Raw genomic sequence first — 13,232 nt, 5'->3', positions numbered from 1 at the left:
TCTCCATTGTCACAAAATTGAGTTACATGGTAGAGCCCTCCAACTCTTCCAAGCGGTGCATATCCATATCCTTCTCGAGCAGAGGAATAACGTAGGGGTCGAAGGTCTTCCAGTAAGGGTTGTTGAGGTGGTACTCCTGGGAAGACTCCTTCTCGTAACGCTCGACAATGGTGAAGTCCTGCTTGTCGAAGACGGACTGCATGACGAACCACGAAATGGTCTCCTTGTCGTTAGAGTAAACGTTGGAGGCCTCGACAAGCTTGGCCTTGAGCTTGGAGATGGACTCCTCATCGGCCTTAGCGCGGAGGTCTAAGATGGTTAGCAGTGAAGATGTTGGAAGTATACGGATGGCACGTACGGACGACAATAGTGTAAACCATGATGCAGTATGTTGATGTGGGGTGAATGGGAATTGAGGGGCACAGGGCTCTGACGTTAAATAGCTGCGACTCGTATTTAGTCAGTCGGTGAGAGAAAATGAGAGAAATCATGGTGGGCCGATCATGGAAAATCCCCGAGATTTACCCCAGGTGATCCCGACGTTTTGATTTGCGGGAGTTTGAATCCCAGTTAATGCTTGGGTGCACTGGATATCTATACATTTGATCTTATTTACATGATAGTGTACATTTAGTCGCTTTTTCCTTGGTCGTGGCCCACTGCCTCAGTATGAACGGTGTAGGTGAGTCCCTCCGCCATGGCGATCGCACCCTCCATGTTGCCCTTGTTGTACAAGAACAAGCCTTGGAGGGCAGCAGCACTGGTATTCAAGGACCGGTCGGCCTTGTGACCAGCCTCATCTTCAATCAGACCAAGTTCCTGGAGCCGGTCCAGGAACATCTTGCGGTAAGCCCCATCGGTATCGAGCTCCTCGTAGAATCGATTCCAGAGGCAGCCAACCTGGTAGCGAGTCACCTCGCCCAAGCGAACAGTCATATCGACACGGCCGGGACGGACCAAAGCTTCATCTAATCGTTCAACGTGGTTGGTAGTGAGGAAAATGATGCGCTCCTCTGCACTCGCGACACCGTCCAGTGCATTAAGCAATCCTGAGAAAGTGACATTGGCTCCGCGGTAGCCATCTGCATCGCTCTGCGTGCGTCTGTTCGAGAATGCGGCATCCACATCTTCCAAAAGAACAAGGGTCCGGTTCGGAACAATAGTGAGGAGGTGGTTCAACCGGTCGTCAGTCAAACCGCGCTCACTCAAGTTCAGAATGGCAATGTCGTAGTCCAACTCGCCCGCCAGTGCCTGGATAAATGAACTCTTGCCCGTACCCGGGGGACCATATAGAAGATATCCTCGTCGGTATGGAATACCACGATCGTGATACCACGATGAACTCGAGATGAAGTCTTCTACGTCCTCCACGATCCGTTCCTTGACTCCTTCTTGGAGGACAACAGATTCCAGAGGACGCTTCCGACGAGGGTTTCCAAATGGCCGCCACTCCGTTCCCCAGCTGTTATAAATGGTGGTCTTGCCTTCATGTGACTTGGCGGCGTATGCGTGGGCTTCGGTGAAGAGGTCCTCGAAGATGTGGCGTTGAGAGTAGAGGGTGGTAAGGGTGATTGTTTCCCAGGGCTTTCCGGTTTGAATATCACGCGACTTCGACTCGCGCATACGATTGACAAACACAAATGCGTTTTTGTATCGAAGAACATGTTTCCCCGGCCCCGGAACTAGTGAGAAATGTGTGTGGATAGCTCCGTTGGAGTGCTCGACTTTTTGCGTTTGTATGGAGAGGTGGCGCATGCCGGGGGTGATTTTTTGTAGGAAGCGGTCCATGTAACCGGTGCTATTCGCTGCAGCCTTGCCTGCATTGAGCTGTGACTGCTGATAGAGGGTCATCCAATGTAAAAACCATGGGTAGGAATCATCCTTGATGCTGATCTCGACGTCCACCAGCATCCGGCGGCGGAGAAGTGCGGCGCCATGTCGGACACCTTTTTGCGCGAAGGTCAGTCCAGCTCCTAAGCCAGCGAGTCCGAAACCCTAACAGCGACCGTATGTCAGTAAGTCAACTTCAATCAGCGAGCAATTTATCACCTACCGCGGTGAACAAGGGATTGCTCGTCAGCTGTGACAACAGGCTCCCATCGCCTTTCTGCGCGGACTGCAGCGCCTCGGTTCTCTGCTGGAGAATCAAGTCGCCTGCAGAAGGCGCAGGCGCAGGCGCAGGACTGGAAACTCCATTTGGCTCCATGCCAGTAGTTGGTGCGAAAGTCGCAAGTGGCAGGAATTATCGATAAGGAGGACTATCGGAGTTACAACGGGCCGACCGCCCGACATGTCGTGAACACATGACAGCACTTGCAGCACTTGGAGTGTACAAAGATTGTACTCCGCACAAGGCTTCTCGTATTCCAGATTATCTCCATGATTTATCTTGGGTGGCGCCCTCGTATCCCATGTCGATGATCGGTCCGGTATTCACATGGGCCCGTCGGGGCCCAAATACCCCGAGTCGGAGTTATCGGGGATAGAAGCGGCTTTTTTTTGCTTGGACTCCCCCTTCTTCTCTCCCTGCGTAAGCTGATGCCTTCTTGTTCTTTGGGCCAGGTGGATGTTTAAAATGAGGTTGCAGCCCATGCGATTTCTTTTCCAGCATTCGCCATTCAGTCGGCGCGCTCCATACCAACGCGCTCCTCACTCGACATTACGCAAGATGACTACCCCAACTGCTGCGACAGTGCTGTATGCACTGACCGTTTCCAGCTCCCCGGCGCGACCTGGGCCTGAAGACGTATTGGAGAAGACTCATCATACGAAGTCTGGGTTCAGAAACCCATGGGAGTATGTATAAGCCTCCTGCAGTCAGTCTCCTGCAGTTCGCACCAGAGCACTAACCAGAAACTTTGGACGGCAGGTCCTATCGCGATCACAGCCCCAAGGATATCATGGGAATGCTACTGTGAGGAAAATAACAATAGCTCCAATCAAATTAGATCTAATTTAAAGCTCTAGCTCTCGACGATTGAAAGGCGAAGCGAATGCGCCCGACATGACACCTCCAGCTACCCGCAAGCCCGAATTCCTTCCTAGTCGAGAGACACCCAAGCTTCGGGCAACCTGGCTTGGACATGCATGCTACTACGTTGAGTTCCCAAGCGGGCTCCGTGTTCTGTTTGATCCTGTATTTGACGGTCGCTGTGGGCCATATTCCTTCGGCCCGAAGCGCTATACCGAGCCCCCATGCAAGATCGAGGATATCCCTGTCATTGATGCTGTCGTCATCTCCCACAACCATTATGATCATCTGTCCTACCCTACCGTCAGTAAAATCGCCAAGCAACATCCCAATTGCCATTTCTTCGCGCCCCTCGGAAACAAATCGTGGTTCCATGACTCCAAAATCTACAATGTAACAGAGTTGGATTGGTGGGATGAGCGAGATATTGCAATGTCTCCAGCGGAGGAAAAGGCGACGGAGGTTGAGCCGTTAGGAAAGGCTTCAATGGCGGCTGATATCAAAGCGCGTATCAGTTGCATGCCTTGCCAACACATCACGGCTCGTGGCCCATTCGACAAATGCAAGACTCTGTGGGCATCATGGGCTATTGAGTCCGGTGGTAGTAAGGTGTATTTCGCTGGGTAAGTCAAAATCCAAATAGGGCAGTGACTGTCACGTGGCTACTGTCTAACCCTTTGTATAGAGATTCCGGTTACCGCGCGGTGGACGAAATACCTAAGGGAGAAGATGATTGGGACCCCAAGTATAATTTTCCTATCTGCCCTGCTTTCAAGCAGGTTGGTGAATTCCGAGGTCCATTTGATCTAGGTCTCATTCCCATCGGAGCCTACGCTCCTCGCCATATCTTTAGCGCTGCGCATGCTGATCCTCATGATGCCGTGCGAATGTTCAAGGATACCAAATGCAAGAATGCCTTGGCTATGCATTGGGGAACGTGGGTTCTTACCGAAGAAGATGTCCTTGAGCCCCCGAGGAAGTTGAAGGACGCACTTAAGCGTCACAATATTCCCGAGACCGGCGTCTTCGATGTGTGTGAGATTGGAGAGAGTCGGGAATATTAATAAATCCAAGGCCCAAGAGCCCTGAGGCGAGGAAACCTGCCCATATGGCAGGAACGAACTTGTAACTACCCCCATGTACAATATGAATCAAATACTTGTTCTCATCTAGCGCGTACTGCTGTTATTCCTGTACGCGTCTTCTACTCTTCATTCGCGTCCTCATCCTTTCTTATCTTCCTGTGATTCTGTTTATCATGGTACCTCCTCGCCTTTGTGCACAATTGTCTCTTCCTGATTCTACTGAACCAGATCCCTCTCTCGTACCTCTCATGGTTGATTTGGCGAATGAGCAAGCGAGAGGTGCAGCCGAAATCGATGTCAGAGATCGGAGATCTTACCAATTCCAAAGCCAAGTCCCTTCTGAACTCACTCCTCAAGGCAGTAATCTGGAGAACAGAGATTCCCCAGAACGTCGCCGTCGGTATCTGGCCACACCTTCCACCACATCTTTGTCCTCTACCCTTTCCGGAGAAGAGGAAGTGATTTATCCTTTGAACGAAAGAGCACTATCAGCGCTTCCCCCACATTTGCAGTTGCACATGAGAAAGATGCAGGAAGAACGCATTCTTCGCTTGCAAACGCAAGTTCCTCTAATTGGGATGTCTGACATCTTATCATATCCCCAACCGAGAGATCCATCCCAGAGAAACTTCTCATCTCGATACCCTGGCGTCAAACCTGCTGAGAGAAGCCCTTCTCGTCCTTTGCTCAAGCATGGCCACACAACCAACTCGGCTGACCATGAGGAGAGCCCTTTCCATAGTCCGATTGCGACCCGAGATAAAAGTCTTAGCCCTACGTCGCCAATGAACCCTTACAACCTTCAACCTACTTCACCATTAACATGGCTCGCATCAGCGCCTCTTGGCCGTCCGGCTTACTTCGCCCAATCCTCACAGAACATTTCAGATAACCCGCCGACCGAATCAAACGGACTCTGGCTGCACCGCAATGTTCCTATCGGCCAGGGCTACACGGTATGGGACCGAAATGGTCAGTTCGATGCACCAACACTGCGCCCAGGGACACCTACTCCATGTGTCGATATCACTCAGTTTGATTTCGGTTTCCATAAGCCTGAGCCACCTCAAACTATCGAATCATCTCAGACACCGACCAAGACAGACTTGTCCATGGCTAATCCGTCTCGGGGGATTGACTTGATAAATAAATGGGTTCATCCAGCTCTGCAGGCTGATTTGATTGAAAAGTGGAAATACGATGGTCTGCTCCCCAAGGGTCTTCCTATTGTTCCAGGTCCAGCTGCTGAAGCTTCAGTCATTCCAGCTCCCGTTGATCAGACCCCAGTGACCCCTCCTCGCCGCCCGATTCTCACGCCATATGAGCCTCGATTCTACCCTCGTTACGGTCAGAGTCTGAGCGATCTCAACGATGATGAGTTAGAGGAACGACGTATGTGTACGCAGCGACGTGCTTCTCAAGGTGCCCTTGGAGGATCTCCATCCACTGCCGTGACTACTGTCACTCGTATAACTCCTCCTTGTCATATTCGGCCCCATTCACCAACGGGTAGCATGCGTGACATCCCTCGGACACCTTCTTGGCGTTCAATCCCATGCTCTGAGGGTGAATCAAACGGTTACTTATTCCCAATGAACCATTCGCCAACTGACAATATTGTTCAAGGATTGCCATCCCCCCTCCTTATCAGTTGAGCCCATCCTCCTCTCAATGCGCGGTCAGAAGTTCTCCAATTGCTACTCCACAACGTCAATTGCTGCCACCATTTTCACCAAGCAGAACGTCACTCAATTCCAATCAGTCGCCCTCACTCCATTCTATGGAAGTACTTCTGGGCCATGATGAAGAAGCTTCCTTAGCCCAGGCAGAATGGACACCTGAGATGCATGCAAGTATCCTTGGCCCCGTTCGGCGCTCCCGTCAAGAGCGGCGCAATGCATTCGTTCCTGAGCAAAAGTCCCGCAGACAAACCACCCGGGTTCCACAGTCGAGTCCACCAGGCTTGCTCACCATTGACACAACTGGACTGCCTGTGTTGACAAGTACAGAAAAATCCGCACACAGCGGAGGCCAAACCCAAGAGTCTGCGTCTCGACCTTCTCGTTCTCGTGTGCGAGAGGGCCTACGCAGACTGAGCCATGGGTTCAGACGCAAATGATTCAATTTTGCTTTACTCACACTGGCAAGAATGCGGTATCCAGCATCCTGCTCTATTCTTTTGAAAGAAACAAAACAAAACCCAAAAAAGGAAAAAAAAGAAAACCAAATGATTCTATGTCCACAAAAACGGGATGTCGCATCCTGTTTTATTTTTACAGCACAACGCTAATTGACGGTAAATCGGCTGCCGAAAATGGCTACACTTGACGCCGGTTTAAGCTCCCTTTTTACCAAAATCTTAGTCATCACAACATCACGTGCACTTAAATATACTATTGATCACTGAGCAGTGCTCGGTGCTCAGTGAGCACTCAGGGCTGCTCAGTGATCAACTCACCCCTCGCTCAGTATGCCCAGGGCAAAGGATCAGTGATGACGTGCGTGCTCAGTATTCTCCACTCCGTCTGTAGCCGCTCCAGACAAAAACGATTAAAACATTTGTCTTGCGGAGCCAACAAGACCGGTTCCCAATATATAAATGGTCCCCCCTACTTCCCCGTCAACTCATGGCCTTTCCTCAGTCCAACTCGCCAGCAACAGTCTTTTCTGCTTTATATATATCCAGCCTTCTTCCGAAAGCTTTCACTATCGCCCATACCAACCATCTTCCTTTCCATTCAGTTTCCTGAAGCATGCCACTATTCTCTGGTATCTGCTAGGCTTATTGCTACCTAAAGCCATGTCTGTTCCAGACTCTCGCGCTTCATACGTTAAGCCAAAGATAGTACCCGCTCCCCAGTATTATCTCCAACGTCGCCAACAACTGGAGAGAAGCATTGTTCAAAAGCGACATGCTGTATCCACGAAAAACAACATTGAGTACCTCAAGAGAAGGTGGATCAAGTAAGCAATTGTCCATACATTATATTGATGGGATACTAGACTCATCGCAAGCCAGGCATTCTGAATATCTCGAGAAAGACCCTTTGCAGTTCCTTGTTGCAGCAAGGAAAGAAGACGTGATGATTTTTCTTGAGTGGTTGTTGCATAACTCAAGGATACAGAAATTCAGCAGTCTGCATGAGAACTGGAGGCTGTGGTGCCAGTTGTACCGCAAAGCAACGGGGCGAAGCCTCCATGCGAAAAGTTGTCAGGATATCAATGATGTGGGTATTTCTTACTTTGTGTTCGTTTCGGTCTCTCACACATATGACAGTACATGAACAATGATCTTGCTCAACGTTTCAAGTTGGATAGATCTGTTGGGGAACACCCTGTTTTTAATGTTGACGATTTGTACATTGTAATCCATCATCTTTGGACGAAAGATACTACGCCTTATCCGGATGGTCGGCAAATTATCCAGCTCGCTTTCCTGTTGCTTGTCTCGGCTTATACCGCAAGTCGGCCGGGGGCATTGGTGTACGTTGAAAAGAACGAGCGGACCAACGCCGAGCACTTCTTTGGAAGTGTGGATGATGTTGATGCTATTGAAAAGGACACAATGGATGAGTGGGATCTCAGAGACGAAGATTTAAAGACTCTTTGCTACGGCCAGATAAGCTTGGTGCTTCTACCAAATCCTGGTGGTATCCGGGATCATCTCGTCATGGAAGTCGATCTCAGACATACCAAGGGCCATAATAAAAAGAAAAAAGGTGAGCTTTTTCTATTAAGTGCCCTGTATTTTCTATACCAAGCTGATCGTGGATTTCAAGCAAAATATTTCTGATGTCTGAAGTGAAACAGCCGTTCTTCGACATCGTAGGGCTTGTGGTCGCTATGGCCTTCCTTGATGAAGCATTCGAGAGCAACATCCGCTCAGTCGAGGACATTTATGCTACTCGTGTGAAATCGCCACGTCGTTCCTTGAATTTCAAGTTTGTCAAAGAAAAACTCAATGTGCCCATCTGTCGTCAGCCTGAATCAACCTCTTGCGGCGTGAGCACCCATGATGTGAAGCCCCTTAGATACCACACATATTTGTATTATCTCCAGCTGTTGAGCTTGGCAGTGGGAAAGCCTCGCGCTATGAAGCCTTACGAGACGCGGCGTGGTGCTGGTGAGGCAGTTGAAAGTAAGTACAACATACTTCAAACAATCATAGTTCAAGCTGACATGCCATGCGTTTTGATCAGAAACTGCGCCTCTTCCTCTGCTCCAGCAGGTGATGGGACATGTATATGCCAGTACTTTTCAGACATATATGAACCAGCGTGTTCAGTGTCATGTCCAAGCCGCATTTCTTGGGATACCTTCGGAGGATGCGTTAATGAACATTCTTAGCCATCAAAGCCGCTATATCGACCCTCGAGCTCCTTCTCATTACGAAGATTTGTCAGCCACCACGCAAGCTACTTTGTCAACTCACCCTGAAATAATTACTCTCCAAGAAATGCGCGATACCCTCACCAGAGAAGCTAAAGAGATGTACGGATCTTTGAAAAACGCTGCTGGCAGCAAGATTGGAGAACTCAAAGTCAAGACGGAAGCTGCATTGCGGTGTACAAAGGCAAAATTAAAGAAAAAATCTTCGACGGAGCTCGCAGCGAATTCTTTGCCACTATCGATACCCTTGAGATAAATAGCCAGCTTGATCCGTCACTTTTGGATATTGACAAGCAGGCGTATGAACCCGAGAAAATTGTTCATCGTTTGAAAGAGCGTCGCCGGGTGGCGGAATTAATGGAAATCTCCATGCATGACCTTTCAGAGGAAGATGATATGGCACAGAGAGTCTATCTTGTCAATGCACTTATTGGACTCGGACGTGTTGTGAAAGTACCGTCTGAAAGGGCTAAACCCGAGAAACAAGCCGAGTGTGCCACCAACAACGACCAAAACTCGTTCCCAAAAGAGCCATATCGGGCAGAATATCGGGCAGAAACGGAGCCTTCTTCATCACCGGAACCTCGAGATTGCCCCATATCGCTCACCAATCGACACTGCCTCTTCTGCATTTTCAAACCGGAATATCAGTGCTACTTTGCCTCGCCCCGAAAAGCACGAGAACATTTCGAAAAACATCTTCGAAAATACAAGCGAACTGAGCCCATACTCTGTCCGGATGAATTTTGTCAGCTTGTTTTGAATGGACACAAAGCACTCAAACGCCACGCAGAAAAAATTCACCATGTTCGTTATTTCACAGATGCCCAACGAATTCAGGCAGGTTTCTAGGTATTTCCGGGCCTTAGAGAAACACTTTCGCGTATGATTTACGGGGAATGGCACTGTATACTACTGATTGCCTAATATACATGTTTTGTTGACCTCAAAAATGGCATGTCTTATAGCGCCAAGATAAAAAGGCATTTGGATAAGTGCCGGGGTTTAATATCTTCAATGCCGAAAAAGTCGATGTATCGAGAGCGATCGCATGGATCACGAAAAGATTGATAGGCGGGTAGTGAAGGAGTAGCAAATATACCTTTAAGCCTTGCCAGATTTCCATGGCATTCTTTGTCTAATCAAATCCAAAGCTTGCTCAATCGAAAGGGAGGATGAGGAGTTATTCTAATGCAGTACGGATGGATGACGTCATTCACCGTGACTCTTCGCATCTGATTAGAGTATACAGCAATATAAAGAATCGTTACTGTATTATTCAGGCGTACAACAGATCAATCTGCGATTTGGTACGCCTTCCATGCGCGATTCCTTCTGCGGTAATCCTCTTACAAAACGATCATAGTTTACGATACATACTGCACCGCCACACACACAATTATGTAAGAGCAGATAGAACGAACTGTTAGTAAGGTAATGTACACATTGGGTTCAATACCGTATCATGCATCGTTTCAAAGGCCTTGCGTAGCCAAGCATTAGAATCCAGCATTTTAGAACGCCTTTTTTGGCTACTTGACACAATACCATTTCTCTTAGAAACCCACCAAATGACTTTTGATTAGCTGATCCCAACACTCAACTAGATCGATTTGAAATATCAATGGACCGTCTCATTTATTCACGCTCCATGGCATCTGTCCCTTGCGTTTGACGTCCAGACTCCAACCAACGCAGTTTGAATTTTGACCAGCTCTGTAAACCCTTGCGTAGCGCCTCATCGTCAGGAATTGATCTTGCAAAAAATCCCAGATGACACAAAGCTCTTTACAAGAACGCCTCGTACAGTGTCAGAACATAACAAAATGCTCCTGGGCTTCGTAACAAAACCACCACCAATTCAATTAGTGCCCAACATTCGTGGAAGGGTATAAACGGGGGTGTATAACAAGGGGTGCATAAACAGGGGCTGCGTAAACAGGGGGTGTATTAACAGAGGCGTATAAACAGAGGCGTATAAACAGAGGCGTATAAACAGAGGCGTATAAACAGAGGCGTATAAACAGGGTGTGCATAAACAGGGGTGCAAAAACAGGTGGTGCATAAACCGGTGGTGGGGTGCACATCGATTTTCAACATCCCTGAGAATAATCACACTCAGAAATTCCGTTAGACGACGGCATTCAAACTTACTGGACTGTCCATAAATGCACATATGAACGTTCTCTTCAGCCTAGAATGCGCTGGGACCGATGGAGTTGACCGCGTTGAGTGACAGCATGGAGCTGAAAGTGTTCAACGATGCTTAAACAACTTTTTAACCTTTACTCTCAAGGTGAAGCATACTTCGATAGTCAACAACAAGCATACTGTGCCAACGGTTATCTTTAGGGCTTGGTGAATGTAATAGTCTAGACTTCGATGGTATTTACGTTTGCTACTCCCACCAAGCCGTGAAACCAAACACAGGAGTTAAAATTTGCTAATTACCTGGGAACGGAAGTCTGGTTGGGTTCCTGGAGGTGTATGGGCTCCCAGAAATACCCGTGCCGTTTGTGAGGGTCTCACGTCTGGGAATTATGATTCCCTTCTCCTGGGAGCAATCAATAGCGTGCCTGGGAACCATGCCATGGATCATGGGGTCGATGATCCTAGGAATGTGAGGGTCTCACAACGTAAAATGTGGGGGATCTGTAATCGGTAGTCGATATTAGGAAGACAAATTGAAATGCGGGTAACAGAAGAAGAGGTGGTTAACCGGGCAAAGATATGATGTAAAGACACCGTTTGAAGAGAGAAAGGATGTTGATGAACGATAAGACGGTTATTTGAGAGTTGACCCGATGATGCTCTCACGACCTACTAATTGGTTGCCTTAGAAATCTGAGTACAGCATGGCCGGAATAATAAATAAACGAATTCATTCATTCGTTTTCTTCTTAAACATAGTGAAAGAAGTAGGGTGTTTATCGAGTACTATTGGTCAGAAAACAGTCTCCACTCTAAATCACGCATTTCCTAATACCCAGACGACCCCGAGTCTACTGCAAGAATTTATTTCACCCTGCTTCCCAAGTTAGATGTCTTCTTCGCATGCCAACCTTCTTGCCATATTCCCGAGGCCTCCAATCCAAGTCCCCTTCCTGTCGTAGTACCTTGCTTACAGTATTGTTGTTGTGAAAATAATAAAGAAAATTAAAAAAGGCTCTAAAAACCAGAACCTCAGGCTAGCTACTCTGTGCAGTTGACGGAATTTTCTAAAGCAGACATTCACTGTTTACTGTTGGCTCTCAAAATCAGAAATTCCCTGCTATAAACAGACCACGACTTCATGCGTTCCGTGGACACCATTAATTACTTTGAAAGAACCAAGCTTCCCTCCCTTTTGTGCTAGGCGTTAAAATGGGCGTGGCAATAAATTTGTTAGGCACATTTTACGTTCATCACCTACTGGAGTGACCGTTTCAGAGCTTTGCTGGTCATGAACTCGAATACCCGCAGTTTCTGGACCGCGGATTCCTTGATCGTCCCTGGTCGTGGTTTTCAACGCAAATTCGTTGCCTGCTGTGAACTCATCACCTGCCAGGGGACCGTTTCAGGTATTCGTTGACCATGAACTCTAAAGACCACGGTTCTGGAGCGCAGCACTCCTTTTCAACGCGAAGACCCATGAACATGAAGAGGGCCGTTTTGTACCTGTTTGTAGTCTTAAGAATTCCTGAGAGCCATTCGTCTATACCTGCGACTATTTAGCACCCTGTTTCCTTCAGTCTTTTCCAACAGTGACGCGTCTCTTCATATGGCTTCCGCTTCTCCGACCCAGTCCAATCGATCTAAATCTGTCAGAAAGTCCAAGCGCCAAAACCAAGGCCGTCGAAAATCAAGCCTTATGAAAAAGCGGCCGAATATAGCAAGATGTCCGATGCTGATGTCTATGGGGGCATACGTCTTCGGGAAACCGGCCAAGTATTTATCTTACAGTGTGTGTGTGTGTGTGTGATATCATTTACACTGACCCCTCGCCAAAGCGATATGCGGTATACGACAACTATATATCCGGGTATATACACATAGAATGATCCACTTCCTGACAGAATCTTTGAGCCTCGTCACGGCCTCTCGTGGCCCATTGCCGCTTCCGTTGTTAGGCTGCCCTCATGGCGCACGACTGCGAAACCGCTGTGACGCCTCGGCAAAGTCCAATACGGCTTGAACCGTCTTCACCCTCGAGACGATGTCTGGTTTACCTTTCTCACCTACGTTTGAGCCTCCCAGCAGGCTCGACACGCCGCTCAGCGCATCTCCAACTTTCCTTTTCAATTCTATTCTCAGCTCTCGGAGCCTCGGGCATTCCATCAACACGTGGGCGACTGTCTCCCGTGTTCCGCATTCACATAGATCGTCATCGCGGAAGCCGAACTTCTTCGCGTAGGTGGATAGCCAGTTGTGGCCCGTGCGTAGCTGCATCAGCAGATAGGCGCGATTCCTTGGTAACTTTCCGTAGAGCTTCCTCGTATACCGCGCTGGTAGGCCGCTATCTATCTTTCGTAGGTAGGCACCTTTGGTGCCTGTCTTCCACTCTTGCTCCCACTGGGTGTAAATGTTGTTACGGACCAACGCGTTCTCTCTCGATAGTAGCGGTCGTAAGGGATGGGTTTTACCCGGCTGCGCAGCTTCCTTCGCTAGTCGATCCGCTGCATCGTTTCCGGCGTTCTCACAATGCCCTGGCACCCACTGGAGGCGGAGTTTGACATTCGCTGCCTGGACCTCGGAGGCCGCATGTGAGATTGCGTGAGCGATGCGTTGTCCGGATCTGTTACGTGGGT

At 48.6% G+C, this 13,232-nt stretch overlaps 5 protein-coding genes across 5 annotated transcripts; 3 read left to right on the top strand and 2 right to left on the bottom strand.

The window, feature by feature from the left end:
* Positions 1-22: 22 nt before the first annotated feature.
* Positions 23-380, bottom strand: N7446_007954 (putative quinol monooxygenase; the record flags this gene model as incomplete). The annotated part of the gene is made up of 2 exons (XM_058516699.1): positions 23-309; positions 359-380. 2 exons carry the CDS (start codon positions 378-380, stop codon positions 23-25), a joined length of 309 nt encoding a protein of 102 aa, XP_058370345.1.
* Positions 381-630: 250 nt separating this feature from the next.
* On the bottom strand, positions 631-2,206 carry N7446_007953 (bifunctional AAA family ATPase chaperone/translocase BCS1; the record flags this gene model as incomplete). Its single annotated transcript, XM_058516698.1, has 2 exons — positions 631-1,995; positions 2,054-2,206. The coding sequence occupies 2 exons, from the start codon at positions 2,204-2,206 to the stop codon at positions 631-633; spliced, it is 1,518 nt and encodes a 505-aa protein (XP_058370344.1).
* A 304-nt stretch (positions 2,207-2,510) lies between these two features.
* On the top strand, positions 2,511-4,155 carry N7446_007952 (uncharacterized protein). Its single transcript, XM_058516697.1, has 4 exons — positions 2,511-2,796; positions 2,870-2,914; positions 2,968-3,594; positions 3,657-4,155. The coding sequence occupies exons 1-4, from the start codon at positions 2,567-2,569 to the stop codon at positions 4,033-4,035; spliced, it is 1,281 nt and encodes a 426-aa protein (XP_058370343.1). The 5' UTR covers positions 2,511-2,566; the 3' UTR covers positions 4,036-4,155.
* A 74-nt stretch (positions 4,156-4,229) lies between these two features.
* On the top strand, positions 4,230-5,859 carry N7446_007951 (uncharacterized protein; the record flags this gene model as incomplete). Its single annotated transcript, XM_058516696.1, has 2 exons — positions 4,230-5,622; positions 5,708-5,859. 2 exons carry the CDS (start codon positions 4,230-4,232, stop codon positions 5,857-5,859), a joined length of 1,545 nt encoding a protein of 514 aa, XP_058370342.1.
* Positions 5,860-7,336: 1,477 nt separating this feature from the next.
* Positions 7,337-9,297, top strand: N7446_007950 (uncharacterized protein; the record flags this gene model as incomplete). The annotated part of the gene is made up of 4 exons (XM_058516695.1): positions 7,337-7,775; positions 7,859-8,194; positions 8,256-8,619; positions 8,667-9,297. 4 exons carry the CDS (start codon positions 7,337-7,339, stop codon positions 9,295-9,297), a joined length of 1,770 nt encoding a protein of 589 aa, XP_058370341.1.
* Positions 9,298-13,232: the final 3,935 nt, after the last annotated feature.

Source organism: Penicillium canescens (genome assembly GCF_028828765.1).
Source record: "Penicillium canescens strain IBT 15451 chromosome Unknown utg000005l_segment0_segment0, whole genome shotgun sequence".
In the NCBI taxonomy this organism is placed as follows: Eukaryota; Fungi; Ascomycota; class Eurotiomycetes; order Eurotiales; family Aspergillaceae; genus Penicillium; species Penicillium canescens.
Note: the sequence above shows the minus strand (reverse complement) of the source record. Positions and strands in the feature narration are given on the sequence as shown.

Coding starts and splice junctions, on each gene's coding strand:
- N7446_007952 (XM_058516697.1), top strand. CDS start 2,567: ATGTTTAAAATGAGGTTGCAGCCCATGCGATTTCTTTTCCAGCATTCG. Junction 2,797..2,869: donor GGGTTCAGAAACCCATGGGA/GTATGTATAAGC, acceptor TTTGGACGGCAG/GTCCTATCGCGATCACAGCC. Junction 2,915..2,967: donor GATATCATGGGAATGCTACT/GTGAGGAAAATA, acceptor TTAAAGCTCTAG/CTCTCGACGATTGAAAGGCG.